The sequence below is a fragment of the Gossypium hirsutum genome, chromosome A05, assembly GCF_007990345.1.
Source record: "Gossypium hirsutum isolate 1008001.06 chromosome A05, Gossypium_hirsutum_v2.1, whole genome shotgun sequence".
NCBI lineage: Eukaryota > Viridiplantae > Streptophyta > Magnoliopsida > Malvales > Malvaceae > Gossypium > Gossypium hirsutum.
The window spans coordinates 80874140-80887610 of NC_053428.1; the positions used below are offsets into that span (position 1 = coordinate 80874140).

General features: G+C 35.9%; 1 protein-coding gene and 1 pseudogene across 1 annotated transcript; both read right to left on the reverse strand.

Moving 5' to 3' along the window:
• Positions 1 to 2133: 2133 nt before the first annotated feature.
• On the reverse strand, positions 2134 to 7305 carry LOC107957163 (cytosolic endo-beta-N-acetylglucosaminidase 1). Its single transcript, XM_016892606.2, is given in 12 exon segments — positions 2134 to 3127; positions 3345 to 3480; positions 3567 to 3622; positions 3699 to 3779; positions 3905 to 3986; positions 4386 to 4498; positions 5362 to 5469; positions 5551 to 5662; positions 5753 to 5862; positions 6095 to 6232; positions 6708 to 6916; positions 6919 to 7305. Coding segments are annotated over 12 exon segments (2208 nt in total). The 5' UTR covers positions 7211 to 7305; the 3' UTR covers positions 2134 to 2356.
• A 945-nt stretch (positions 7306 to 8250) lies between these two features.
• On the reverse strand, positions 8251 to 13199 carry LOC107957164 (DEAD-box ATP-dependent RNA helicase 18-like; annotated as a pseudogene).
• Positions 13200 to 13471: the final 272 nt, after the last annotated feature.

Genomic DNA, 13471 nt, shown 5'->3' on the forward strand with positions numbered 1-13471 from the left:
TATTCGGCCATGGATGTTGAAAATAAGAAAGATGATAGCTTATTCATCTTTTAATTCTTTTACATTTTCTATTATTAATCAATTTAATATATTAACTGTAATAATAACCTTTAAACATTAACTAGCCTTGTCCAAAAATGTCCACTCAATTATCAAATGGTTTAATTACAACCTAAGGACCTTAAATTTAATGTTCTATAGCTATTTGACACTTTTAGTTAATAGAACACAAGTTTTACACTTTACGCGATTTAGTCTTTTTTACCGAATTAACCATTCAAACAGCAAAATTTCTTTACGAAACTTTCACACTATAATTCTATCATGCTGAAAACTTTAATAACATAATAAAATAAATATTTTAACTTCAGATTTGTAGTCCCAAAACTACTGGTCCGATTTGACTCAAAAACGAGCTGTTATAGTACGGTTTGTTTTTCTCTACGCGCAGGTAAAGTAGATCTCAGTCGTTTGAGTAGTTGATCCAGCATCCAACAATCAATCCCTGACTCAATGAAGTTTGTATATCTCTATTTTGCTAATAGTGTGGCATGTACATAGTTAAGTCACTTTTGGCATTATACTATACCTATGTGAAATTTTGAGTAAAAGTTTATATATATAATTGGTTACTTAGACGCAATATTTGAATGAGTTAATCAAATAGTTTAAAATGTATTAAATGTTGTAAATGTAGATGGTTTTGGTGAATTTGGTATGGTTGTAATGGGCTTAGGTGAAATATAATCGATAACCTAACTTGTAAGTGTTACTGCTTTAGTATATTGTTAAATAAGGTAATGCAATTCATGATTTTTGTTAAATAAGGTAATGTAATTCATGATTTGTGTGTTGAAGTTTTCATAGGTTAGATAGACATTAAGATGAATGTGTATAATTTTTGGATGGAAAGAAATTTCAGGTCAAGGTTTTTTAGAAACTGTAGAAATAGTATGTTGCGTCGCAACGCGATTAGGGCTCTAAGCCACAGTGTGGCATAAAACTTGGTCACTATGATGAGGCTAAAATTGTATGTCGCATCGTGATGAGGAACTCCCTACGTCACGACATCAAGTTGAAGTTTTGTCAGCATTACAATTTAGTCTTAATTTGACATCAGATTAACATTAGAGCTTTCTTTAGCTTGTATAAGACTCGAGGATGCTTATATGTCATATAATGTGCTTATATTATTTGTATTTTTATGTTAATTGGTATTAATTGAATATAACTTGACTATAGTTGCTCTGACAACAAGTTTGGAACCTCGTATCTTGGATCCGACAATCAGGTCGGGTATAGGGTGTTAAACAACCTCAAATGTTTCGAGTAGAAGATTAAAGAGTTCTTAACAACTAAGTCAACAAGGATGTTGACAAATTGAATGGGGGAGTGTGTACCTTGTAGGGTTATGATAGTGTAGGTTGTCAAGGGGCCACCCATGTATAGGGCCATGGCAAAGAGTAGAAGAATTTTAGGAAGGTAGTCCTCTTGTATTTAGAATAGTGTCCTCATTTCAACCATCTTTATGTTTTCTTGTAGTATTTCTATAGAAATGTTTTAACTTCTTTATAGGATGTTGACAGTCGACAGTTGTTGGGCTAAGCCACCGATTAAGGTATGTGCTAGGTCACCATCGAGGGCTGCCCCTACAACCCATCGATGGTGTGGATAGGAGAGTCCTTTTGTAATGCATTCTATATAATAAAATATTTTTCCCTTCGGAGAAAGGTGAGGTATACTGTGGCATTCGCTATGTCGTACAGAAGCATAATGTGGCTTGACACTAATTTGTGGCTTGCTTGGTTTTAAATAAACTACTGAGATTGTTGGCTGACTTCAACGAAAGCATCCATCTAAATACTTTGCGGGCTTGCAACCAAGTGATCAAAGTTGGAATATGTGACTGTAAGGGATAGATCAACAAGGAAGATAGACGGGGGCTAGTGATTGGATGGGAGTTAAGGGACGCGGCGGAGATGGAATTGGTAGCCACGAGCTTGGCATGGAATCGGGTTCAAAATTCAGTTTTCGATTTTATGCAGGAAAAAAATTAAATAAAATTAAAACCATGAAAAATCGCATAGAAGCTGAGAAACCAACTCGAATTCTATAAAAATTTGAAAAATCGAATTCAACCAAAATTGGTTATTACAATTTGTATTGGAACGAGTAAATAATATTATACAATACAAACAAATAATATGATACATAAAAGTGCATTTAGCACACCTTAACATGTCATAATTTAATTAATTTATTAGTTCTTTAAATGGAGAATAACAATTGACTAGTGAAGGCTCGTACATTCAGAAGTGAGGTAAATACTGATGCTGAGAAACAAAAGTGATGATGTTCATTGACCTTCAACATTAAATTGAAAAAATGGGGCATCATCAAGAACTTGGCTAGCACCACCAGAATCACATGGTTGAATAATATACTTGAGGCTTGAAATGGCAGAAGGGATGATAAAGTCAGATACATAGAAGGCTTCAACTTGTGATTCTCCAAGGTACTCCCCTGCGACTTCAGTTTTGCCATTCCGAGCATTGGGTGGTGCTAGAGCAGGGATCTCTAGCTTTCTTCCTTGGGGTCTCACTGCTTGTTTCTTTAGTTTCTCAACATAGATATTGTATCTTGGGAAACGGCTACTCCATCCATCTTTCAATTTCCAGCTGATCTTAAGACTGAGGGTTTTTGGACCTTGAGAACCTCCCCATTCCACATCCTTACCCTCAACGATCCAGGAAGTTGATGGAGGAAATTCTGTGTTCTGTACCGAAGTTGATATGCTAATGTGTCCAAGCACAGCAAAGTATTCTGCTGGATCCTGGGTGGTTTTTGATCTAGCTTCTGATTTATGTTCACTGTTCTCTGGTTGTTTCCTGTAGCATATGGCGCGGATTTCTGTTAATGTGTATCCATTCATTGAAATGTTGCTCTCTTGTATAACCCATCCTGGAGCCGTTTCTGATTTTGTAGGTTGATGTAGCACAATCGTTTCATCGAATTTGCTAGAGAATTGGTTTGTCTCCTGGGATGCAAGAAGCAACTTCTTTTTTCCTTCCATTTCAGAAGAGAATTCAAGAGAAAGACCCACTTGAGAGTTACCTTCTGATTTTACCTGCAGCAAGTTGTGGCATTCGTGTTAACCAGCTAATATTGAAAGAAACTTGGATTGAAACATCTAGCATGATATCGTTATCAGGTTGCATTCTCATTGAATGTGCAAAATATGCCAGGATTTGATTCCCAAATGCTAACCGGACTGAACAAATATTATATATTGAGAATAATTGGCTAAAATAGAAATCACTTGGTCGAGAATCAAGATAGCTTACAGAATATGTGAAACGAACAGGCAAGCCACCCATAAAAAGCTCTCCTAAAAAGAGTCTGGTTGAGACATAAGCTTTGGCCTCAAGAGTTCCTTTAAATGTGAGGTTTCCTCCTCCACTAAATGATACTTCACTACAGCTGCCATTTATCAACCAGTTCTTAGACCTTGGAACGTTATACATAGCGCTGAATCATTTCAACAGGAAAGACTCGTGCACACTTACTCAACGCGGACATCAATGGTGTTTGAGGTAGGATCATCAACACACTCAAGGAAAGGCTGAAACAAGAACATACAAACATTTATGTTTCTATTCAGACAAGTGAGAGAAATGAGATGTCCATGAGGTTGGTACCTGAAAGGATTGTGAAGAAATGTTGTTCCATTGAGTGCTTAATACTTCTGCTCCATCGATGGAAATATGATTACCACGACCCTGAGATACATATATGCCCGAGGAGTCTGGTTAGATAATGCATTAGTAATTTTGCAGTAAGTTTTACATGCCTGCTAATTTTGAAAGACATACGAAAAGAACAAAGAATATAACATGGTTGCAACCTGATCAAAATTTGAGTAGAATGGCAATACTTTAGGATAATTTTGTACAATTCCCCATGATTTCTCAACTAGAGCCCACCAACTGCAAAAGCCAAGTATTAGTGGTGAAGCTCTTTGAAAAGACTCAAATGAGAAAAGAATTGTACAAATTATGACATAATGTGATCACACCACCATTCACAAATTAAGAATAAATACACAAGCAAATATTTAAGTGCATGTATATATTTACATATACAAACTGCATACATGCAGTAAAGAAACTAAGAATACCAAACCGTATACAAGTCGGAAACACATACAGAGCAACACTCTTTAAAAACCAGACTAGGGCATTGCTTTAATTCATGAAGTGGAATATCAACAAGAAATTCTCGAAACTAAAGAGTATAGATCAGAGCATCATTGAAAGGGAAGAGTAGACATATTAACAAATCAGCACTCTATAACAAATAATTATCGACCGGAAGATGTGCAATACCGATTTTGAGCAGTCTGAAAATCAGGGGGTTGTTTTGTTTCATAAACCCATCCAGGAGCAAATACGGCAGCTGAGACATCATCCTTCTTTATCACATCAAGTGCAACATTTGTCTGTTATGGAAAGAATTGTTAGGGATTCAGTCAGTAAAATTGAAAGACAATTAACGCATGAAACTAGAAATACTAACTGGTTGAACTTGAACTGCAGCATGGATTTGATAAAGTCTATGAACTCTCAGGTTGAATGCATTTCTAACAAGCAAAGAGCTCATATTACAGTTGGTCTTGTGATATAACAAAGATGATGATCAGAAAGAATTCACTTTCCTTGTAAATTATTGAAAAATGTAAAGCATACAAGTCAATCAGAAATACAAACAAAACAGGGCAATGGATCTAGCCACCAAACTGCCATGGAAATTCAGAGAGAAAGAAGATGAAAGCATCACCAATTAGATGCATTAGTTCAGGCACTGATCATAAAGCGGGTCAAAACTCAATACCATGTTTTATTTTCTGTTTGTTTATTGTTACATATGATACAATATAAAACCACTAAGATTGCCCAGAAAAGCAAAGAAAATGTAAGAAGGTATCAACTGTTGATGAAATCACAACCCAACCAAATTTGTGCATCAGCTCCCAACCCTAATCAAGTATGATTAATAAGTGTATAACACTACAGGCTCTCATTTTTTGTTTTTTTTTTTTTTTTGAGAATTTCCCAATCAGCACATTAATAATTGTATCTAAGATCCATATGCAGCTGCAATGATAGTAATGAACATCTAGTTTCTGAAATATTGATATGAGATCAACATCTTTATGAATAAAACGTCATCAAAATTAGAAATGCTAATCATAAATGTTAAGATTGTGAGCTTCCAAATTGACTTTTGAAACCAATCAAAAAGCCAAATTAAGGATATATATATATGAAAGAAACACTATTGTAAGGTTTGTAAGGAACATACAGTCCATTGGCCACCACCAAATGTTCCCCTTCCAAATACATCTATCCCCAAATAGACATCAAACTTTCTATCACCAGCAACTCTTGCTGAAAGCTTAGGGTAGGCCTCCTGCAAGATATACAAAAGGTTTTACATGCAACAAAAAGATGAAATTAAGGTTAATATGGATGGTAAAGTTAAAGGAAATACCTTCCATGTATAGTTAATGAAGATTCCATCACTAATATCAAAGAAAGGTTTATTCTTTTCATTCAGTTGGTTTTGCCAGCTAAGTTCTCCATCAATTGTCACACTGTCATACCTGTGTCAACAACAAGTTTAATCAGATAAAATTTTAATACACTTCAAAAAATGTTGCATAATTAAATCACGGCTTCTCCTTTTCACAAACCATATAACCAAAGATCCAGGAAGGGAGGAGTGCATAGTCTGAGTTAAATGGCTAACAAATTCTTTCAGATTAGGAATTTGGCCGATGTCCACTTTAACCTCCAAATTGAGCTGCAAGGAAGCTTTCCTTGGTTAATGACAGCCAATATATGAAGATCCCATATATTAGAGTGACATAAGGAAGAACTCTTATTTATATGATCTAACTGCTATGCTTCCTCCAAAATAGAATCAAACATTCTCTTAATTTCATCTTTCCTTGCCCTAAAAACTTAGTATCTTTGTATGTAACATGGTGCATGTGTGTATGTGCTGAGCTTTTTGATTGTTGTGTAGCATATACCAGCCATCCATCAAAGCCTAAAGCAACAGCGAGCTCTGCCAAGCGTTCAGCATACTTGTGAGCAGACTCTTTAGTGGAAAGCAGCTTCTTGCAAATAGCTGCGCCTTCATCCCATTCTGTGATAAATGTCCCCAATACCTTAGATTCCACAGACACAGACAAAAAACATATATAAAGCTTCCTTTAGTCTCTAAAACACCATAATCCAAAGAAAACGAAACAAGCTTTCAAAACACGCTGGATCACCATAACACATGAGCTACACCGGAAAAGGTCAGAAACCATTTCTTGATTGAGCAGAAAGAAAAAGATTGTGCTTTTCTATAGATCATTAAAATTTATCGCAATTGTTAATGCAACTTAAGCAAACTGTTCATAAGAAAGCAATTATAGTTAACTAGAACTCTTTTTAAGGCCCAGTGGAGATAAGGAACCTTTCTTTTAGCCTAAACCCATTTCCTTACTTAAGCAAAATATATATTTAGAAAGAAAAACCATAAATTCATACATCGCCTGGCTTTATCAATTGAGTCAGCTAAACCCACCATTATTCCACTTGAAATAAGCCGAATTAAACACTTTTCAATCAGGAAAAAAAAATGAGGGAACTGACCTTAACTCCATGCCTATGAGCAGTATTGGTCCAACAAGGAGGAGGCAGGGTGACCAAATTATGAGAAAAATAAACAAAAACATCGATCAAATACCAGTGCCAGATGGCGTAAGCGCCGGAATTATGGCCACCCTGGATCCACTTATCATCGACGTAGCCACCTTGCATGTCATGGCAAACCAAAAGCCTGGGCCTTGGAGGCAAAGCTGAATTGGGGGATGGAGAGGAACAGTGGATTTATTAAAAGGGTAGTGAAAAGAAGTAAAGTAAGAAGCGGAGTCAAGGTCTTCAAGGGAGTTGATGGGGTAAGAGATGGGAATGGAGGGCTTTGATGGGTCGAAGGGTGGTGGTGGGGGATCGGAGTTGTGGTCATCGGATTGATTGGGCATGATTTTTGCGATGAGATTGGTGATGGGTTTGAGGATTGAAGTGAAGAAATTGTGGAGATATAAGAGAGTTCTACGGGTTTTAAAGAGACGGAGAAAATAGAGGAGGCGAAGCATTGACTTGGGTGAACATGTGATGTGAGTTTGAAAGCTAAATTTCAAGGTGCCTTCATGTTAGTTTGTTTGTTTGACCATAGGAAATAAAGCATCGGAATTTAAAGGTAGACAGCTGCTGCCTTTTATAGCACATTGATTGGTTGCCTTCTTCGAAACACATGTTGGGATTGGATGATGGGGCATGGTCCCTGCATGCATTCAGATATTAGCAGATCAAGTATACGATTGTTTTTCATGCACCTAATAATTGAAGATGCAACAATGAGATGTGATGTTCATATATGCCCCTTTCTTTTTTGTGAGCGAGAGTCCACCTCGCAATGCTCACAGTTCAGCAAAACTGTGACCAATGGATCTCTGAGATCCAACAATCCAACCTTCATTATGCCCCTGCTGCTCCGGGGTTTAACGTTTTTGTCACTAATGTTGATATGCCTTCCTTTTCAAAAAACAAATATGGATGTGTTGTCTTACAATCTCATAAAATTGAAGGCATATCACACAAATAAGAAAACAGGGAGGCTAAAGAGTATTGTCTCGTGAACCTCAATGGCATGTCTTAAGACATACTAATATTGAAACAAAAGTTATTAAAAATAAAATTAGATCTGTCTCAAAACATGAATTTCCTATTTTGAGAAATAATGTTGAAATTTTATGAAAAGAGTTGGGATTTAAATCCTAATCTCGCATTACGCTTTGCTTAACCCCTAATTAATTAGATTATAATTAATATGTATTTATATGATTTTATCATATTGTATATTGAGCACGTTTGATATGAGTTACTTCAGAAACATAATATGATGTCATACAGAATCGGATGTAGATGTCAACTTTAGTGTCTATCCGCTATAGGCACTACCAATGATAAATCTATGTACTACAATTATAAATCCATGTTCCATATATAACTTCGACTGGTTTTAGGCTAAATTTAACTAGTATTTTTTTATTAAAATAAAACTGTGACATTTTTCTAAAAAATTACTTGGCATCTTCAATTTTGACTAATGATTAAACTCGCGGCAAAGAGGTACTTAGGTAGGTAAAAGTAAAACTCTTTCTGCTTCTATTTTTTTAATCGCTAACACTCTAAAATCAAATGTATAAATCTGGTTCCCCTAACATACACATTACAATAGTTGTAGTGACTGAATCAACAAAATCAAATGTGAAATAAAGAAATTCAGAGATTGGAACAATTATATAAATTCAGACATATCAATATGCTGCGCGTCTACTTTCCATCACTTGAACACCAAAACTCTACTTTCCAAAATCCATTGTTAAAAGAGCTGTAGAGAATTGGTCTTCTAGAAAAAGTAACGGCCGTACGCCTCAAGCTCTTCCTTCAGAAAGGGAAAGGGCAAGTCAAACCCTGCAAAACTACATACTTGAAAGTTCAAACTAAATCTTCAGTTCCTGTCAACTTTGCAAACTCAGTTTCATCAATAGCCCCCTTTTTTAGTTTCTTCAATAGCCGATATTCCCGGGTCAATTCCTCTTCATCTTCAATGGTTTGGGCAGCACGTCTCTGTTTAGCAGTTTTCTTCTTCATGACAGGGGCGGCAGCGTATGTGGCCCTTTCGGGTTTCTCAGGTTTTGATTCTTGTTGCTCTCGTTCTTTCTTTGTTTGTAAATTTTTCTTCCTCTGTTTCTCACGAGATTTATCCCTATATAATTACCATAATTAGCAACTAGAAGATACATTAGATGCGCCAGGTATTGGTGAAGATAAAAAGGTTGGTCTTTAAAGGCCATAAGTAAAATGTTAATTGCTCAATTGAAGCTTAATTCAGGTGGCTCATGCAGCCACCCTGAGAAGTGGCATTAAGCAGGTCTAAGTTTCAAAACCTACCATCTTACATTCCTTCCCTTATCACAAACTGTGGCATCCTTTATAAGAAAAAGTTAACAGCTGAATCATTCTTAACATGGTTATCATATTTGTCCTCCAATAGGATTCCAGGAAAAAAAGTTACAATTGAGATTCAGTTGGGATTTCTACCAAAAAAGGAATCAAATAAAGAAGCATAGATACTTAAGAAATTTCATTCACACTAATTCCAGTCAAACCAGTTAATCTGTTCAACAAGGCATAGTTGAGATTCTGAAGAGGTCTTACTTAAACTTGATATCGTCCATATTGATGTTCTCAACTGGAGTGAAACCCTCAGTGGAAAGCGAATGGTGCTTTACCTCAGGCATAGAAGGGAGCTGCAATAGACCATATCCTGTGCCTAACTTGCCAATTTCAAGTTCTTTCCATCTGTCAGATAACAATATTAATTTACACAGAGAGAGTAGAAGACAGGCGGCAGCAAATTAGAGAAAAGGCAAATCAAAGTTAGAACCTGAAAATATAAGAGCATTGATGCTCTTTGTAGGCACGAATAAAGGAAACAAATGCTCTAAGCCCTTTCTCCATCACATCACGGTCTTTCAATGCAGCAGACCGTATCTGAAGCAAGTTTAAGAAAGAAAATTGATAAAGAAATGATAATACAGTTATTGTAGCAAAGATGTTATCAAAATACAAATTTTCTTTACCTGAGGAACAACATCAACAACATCATCTATGCATTTCCTTTCTTGAAGAGGAACCCTTCTTATGCGCAAAAATTCTATATAAGCTTCCTCCTAGAAAAATGCCTCAAATTCGATCAAACCATTAAAATGGTGGAAATAAACACAGTGATCTACATTAAAATTCCAAATCAGAAATTAAAACTTTCTGTATAAGCTTCCTCCTAGAAAAATGCCTCAAATTTGATCAAACCATTAAAATGGTGGAAATAAACACAGTGATCTACATTAAAATTCCAGATCAGAAATTAAAACTACAAAAACCACACACTCAAACAAGGAAAGATCGCATATAATGCACCTTAGGTAATAGGAAAACAATGGCACTTCCTTGTCTACCCAAACGGCAGTTCTCCCAACTCTGTGAACAAATACATTTGGATCTTGAGGGGGATCATACTGCAAAAGAACCAAGCACATAGGCCATAGACATCTATCATCTATCAGAAATTCGAGCAAATACTAGCAGCTAGTAACCTTGATTTAATTTTCTAAGTAGGTATGTATTAGTAAATTTAAAATGCCTTTTGGATATTAAGCAACCTGTACTATACAATCAACACCAGGAATGTCAAGTCCACGTGCTGCAACATCAGTACATAGAAGAATGCCACTTGAAAGAGAGGTAAATGTAGCTAATGCTTTCTCCCTGGCAGTCTATAGAGCAGCAAAAGATTAAATACATCAGAATACACAACAATTAGTTCACAATTTCCAAACTTATTAATGGACAAGCCATACTGATCTCCGTTATTTTACCTGCTTCATCTTTCCATGTAAAGCAATTAATGAGAATCGCTTCAAAGCATTGAGACGTGGAAGAACAACTCCCCAGTAATCAACACAAGCACAAGTCATGAAATATCTGCATAAATAATTAAATCGTATGGTAACCAGCAAAAACTAATTGTCATTTTCTGTAAAATAAAAACGATAGAGGGAATCTTCATGCATAACCTACACTATAACTTTTTTAGATTTGGTCTTTACGAGGAGATCAACAAGCTGTGATGCTTTCTTATCTGCTTCACATTCCAAATACTGCAGAATGAAAATAAAACACTTTTACAAATAACTGGAAATTCAAATACAATTTGAACTGCTCAAAGAAAATTGATTTTAGAACATGTCAACATGGTAAAGTTTTTTAAAGAAGTTGTGACTGAGGGAAAATATAAAGTGATATAACAGCAAAGCCAATATTTAATCGAGTAAAGAACAAAATTATAAGGGTAACTGAAAATAGATGAAAGTATAGTATACCTCAAGGTGAAGGCCTGAAGGTGTTTTCGATGAGGCTAATTGCTCAGATGAAACTGAAGTACTCAGTGACTTCGTCTCAGCTCTAACTTCAACCCTCACTGGATTCCTCAATCCCGCTTTAGATAGCTCTTCAACTGCCTCTGTTTGAGTAGCTGAAAAAAGACCAGTTCTACGAAGCTTTGGCAATCGAGATATTATATAGTTTATCTGCTTCTGGAATCCCATATCTAGAAGCCTATCAGCCTCATCTAAAATCAAAATCTGTACCAACCAAAAGGGCAACAGATAATTCAATAGCGTGTATGAAATGAATACCATAAAAAAATAGTCATGTTTTTTCATCAAGTAAAGAAAAGTGTGATCAACAAACTTAACATTCCACCAAGCTAGCTAATTACTATTTAGCTGTTGTTAATATATGATAGCATTTCTTTCTAACCTTTGACATTAAATTGTGAGAATAAAATAAACTATCAATAGCATTGAACCAACAGTTGAGCACATTTTCAATATAGAATTTCTTACTTTCCATACATGTTAATAAGATAACTGTTAACATTAATGGAAGACAACATTAATGGCAAACAATACAAAGTGGTGCAAGTTTAGCACCCTAAAGTTGACTTTGAAAAAGTGGCATGGGATAATTTTTTTTTGGTCCTTGAGATAATGGGCTATTTATTGTTTGGTCCTTAAACCTCAACTATAAATAGGCCTTCTCATTTCTCATTTCAATTCATCCCAACCAATCTTTCTCTCTTAGTTTTCTCTCTTCTCCCATTTGAGAATTCTTAAGGAATTCTATTTGTTTGTAATACTTTAGAGATAGTAAAGTTATCATCTGGTGTTAGTGCCCGAGGACGTAGGTATAATTTACCGAACCTCGTTAAATCTCTTGTGTTCTTTCTTGTCCTATTTTTCTTTCAATATTTGAGGGTATAATAGTAGTATTTAATTGTGCTATTAAATTACTATAGAAGGGATATTCTGTCTAAGGAAAGACTTGGTATTTAAGAGATCCATGTGATCCACCTCTCTTCCCTGGGAATTGAACTTTGTGTGATTTTTTAGTACAATAATTTACACACTTCCGACCCTATTGGAACAACAATAACAACAGTTTGAATAAGAATGACAACCTCAAGGTTACGAAAATCCAAGACAGCCATCCGGTCCATTATGTCATACAGTCTACCAGGCGTGCCAATCAGTAGATTGGCTCCTTCATCCTCGATTTTCTTCACATCTGCTTTCACCTCAACACCTCCAACAAGAAGCATAGACTTTACATTGGGCAAGGTAGAAATGAAAGGCTGTGCTACATTATATATTTGCGACGAAAGCTCCCTCGTAGGTGAAATAATTATCCCCATTACCTGCGGAATATTCAAAACTTGATAATAAACTAATCTTTAAATCAGGCAATTTCAAGTATATGAATAGGAGCCACTGGTTTATCGTTTCAAATATGAAGAAGAAAAATAGAGAAGCTTTGGCTCTAGTGTTCATCTAATTTTCTCAGCAGCCAAACATAAAAGAGAAAATAATACAAATTAATGACAAAACAGTAGGGGAAAAATTATTTTCAGGGAGTGAAAAAGAACCTGATGACGTTTGGGAGGAGAAGACGAGGATCGACGCAGAATCTCTACAATAGGGATAAGGAAAGCTAGGGTTTTTCCAGAGCCGGTGGCGGCGTCGACGGCTACGTCCTTGAAACTGCATAGCAGGGGGATAGTGGCGGCTTGGACAGGAGTACAGAATTTAAAGCCAGCTTGCGATAATGCTTCGAGAACAGTTTCAGAGAGAGGCGGCTTCAGGTCGGAGAAGCGCGTGACGGTTAACGCGCTGCCTGGATTCTGTGTGTTGGAGTCCATTGCTGTGTCGCAGTTGAATTTACCGCCGCTTTCGATTCTTTTAACGAACTTACTTATAGAATCCGAACTGTTGTGGGGTAAAGTGGTGTTTCAATAGAACTTGAATCCGCCGTCGTTTCGGTTTCGAATGAAAGAAGGGCTTTGGGACGGAGATGGGTTGGTAGTGTTAGAGGGCTTTGTAAATTTTGGTATGGAAGAGAGCTTTGAGAGGGGTTGGCCCATTCTCCAAAGTACAATCATTAATCAGATACCAACGGTTACCATCAAAATCATCTCTATAATAACATACCCACACAATAATGGAAATAAGTGTTTTTTTTTTTATAAATAACACAAATAAGGATGAGCAAAACTTTAATTCGTTTAAGAAAATAGGAAAAATTTTTAATTTTAAGTTAATCAAACTGAGTTATTCAAATATTTGAGTCAACTCGATTTGAGTTTCAAGTTCAAGTCAAGTTGAATTTCACAATTCGAATAACTCAAATAATTTAAATAATTTGAATAATAGAGTGATATAAATATTCTTTTG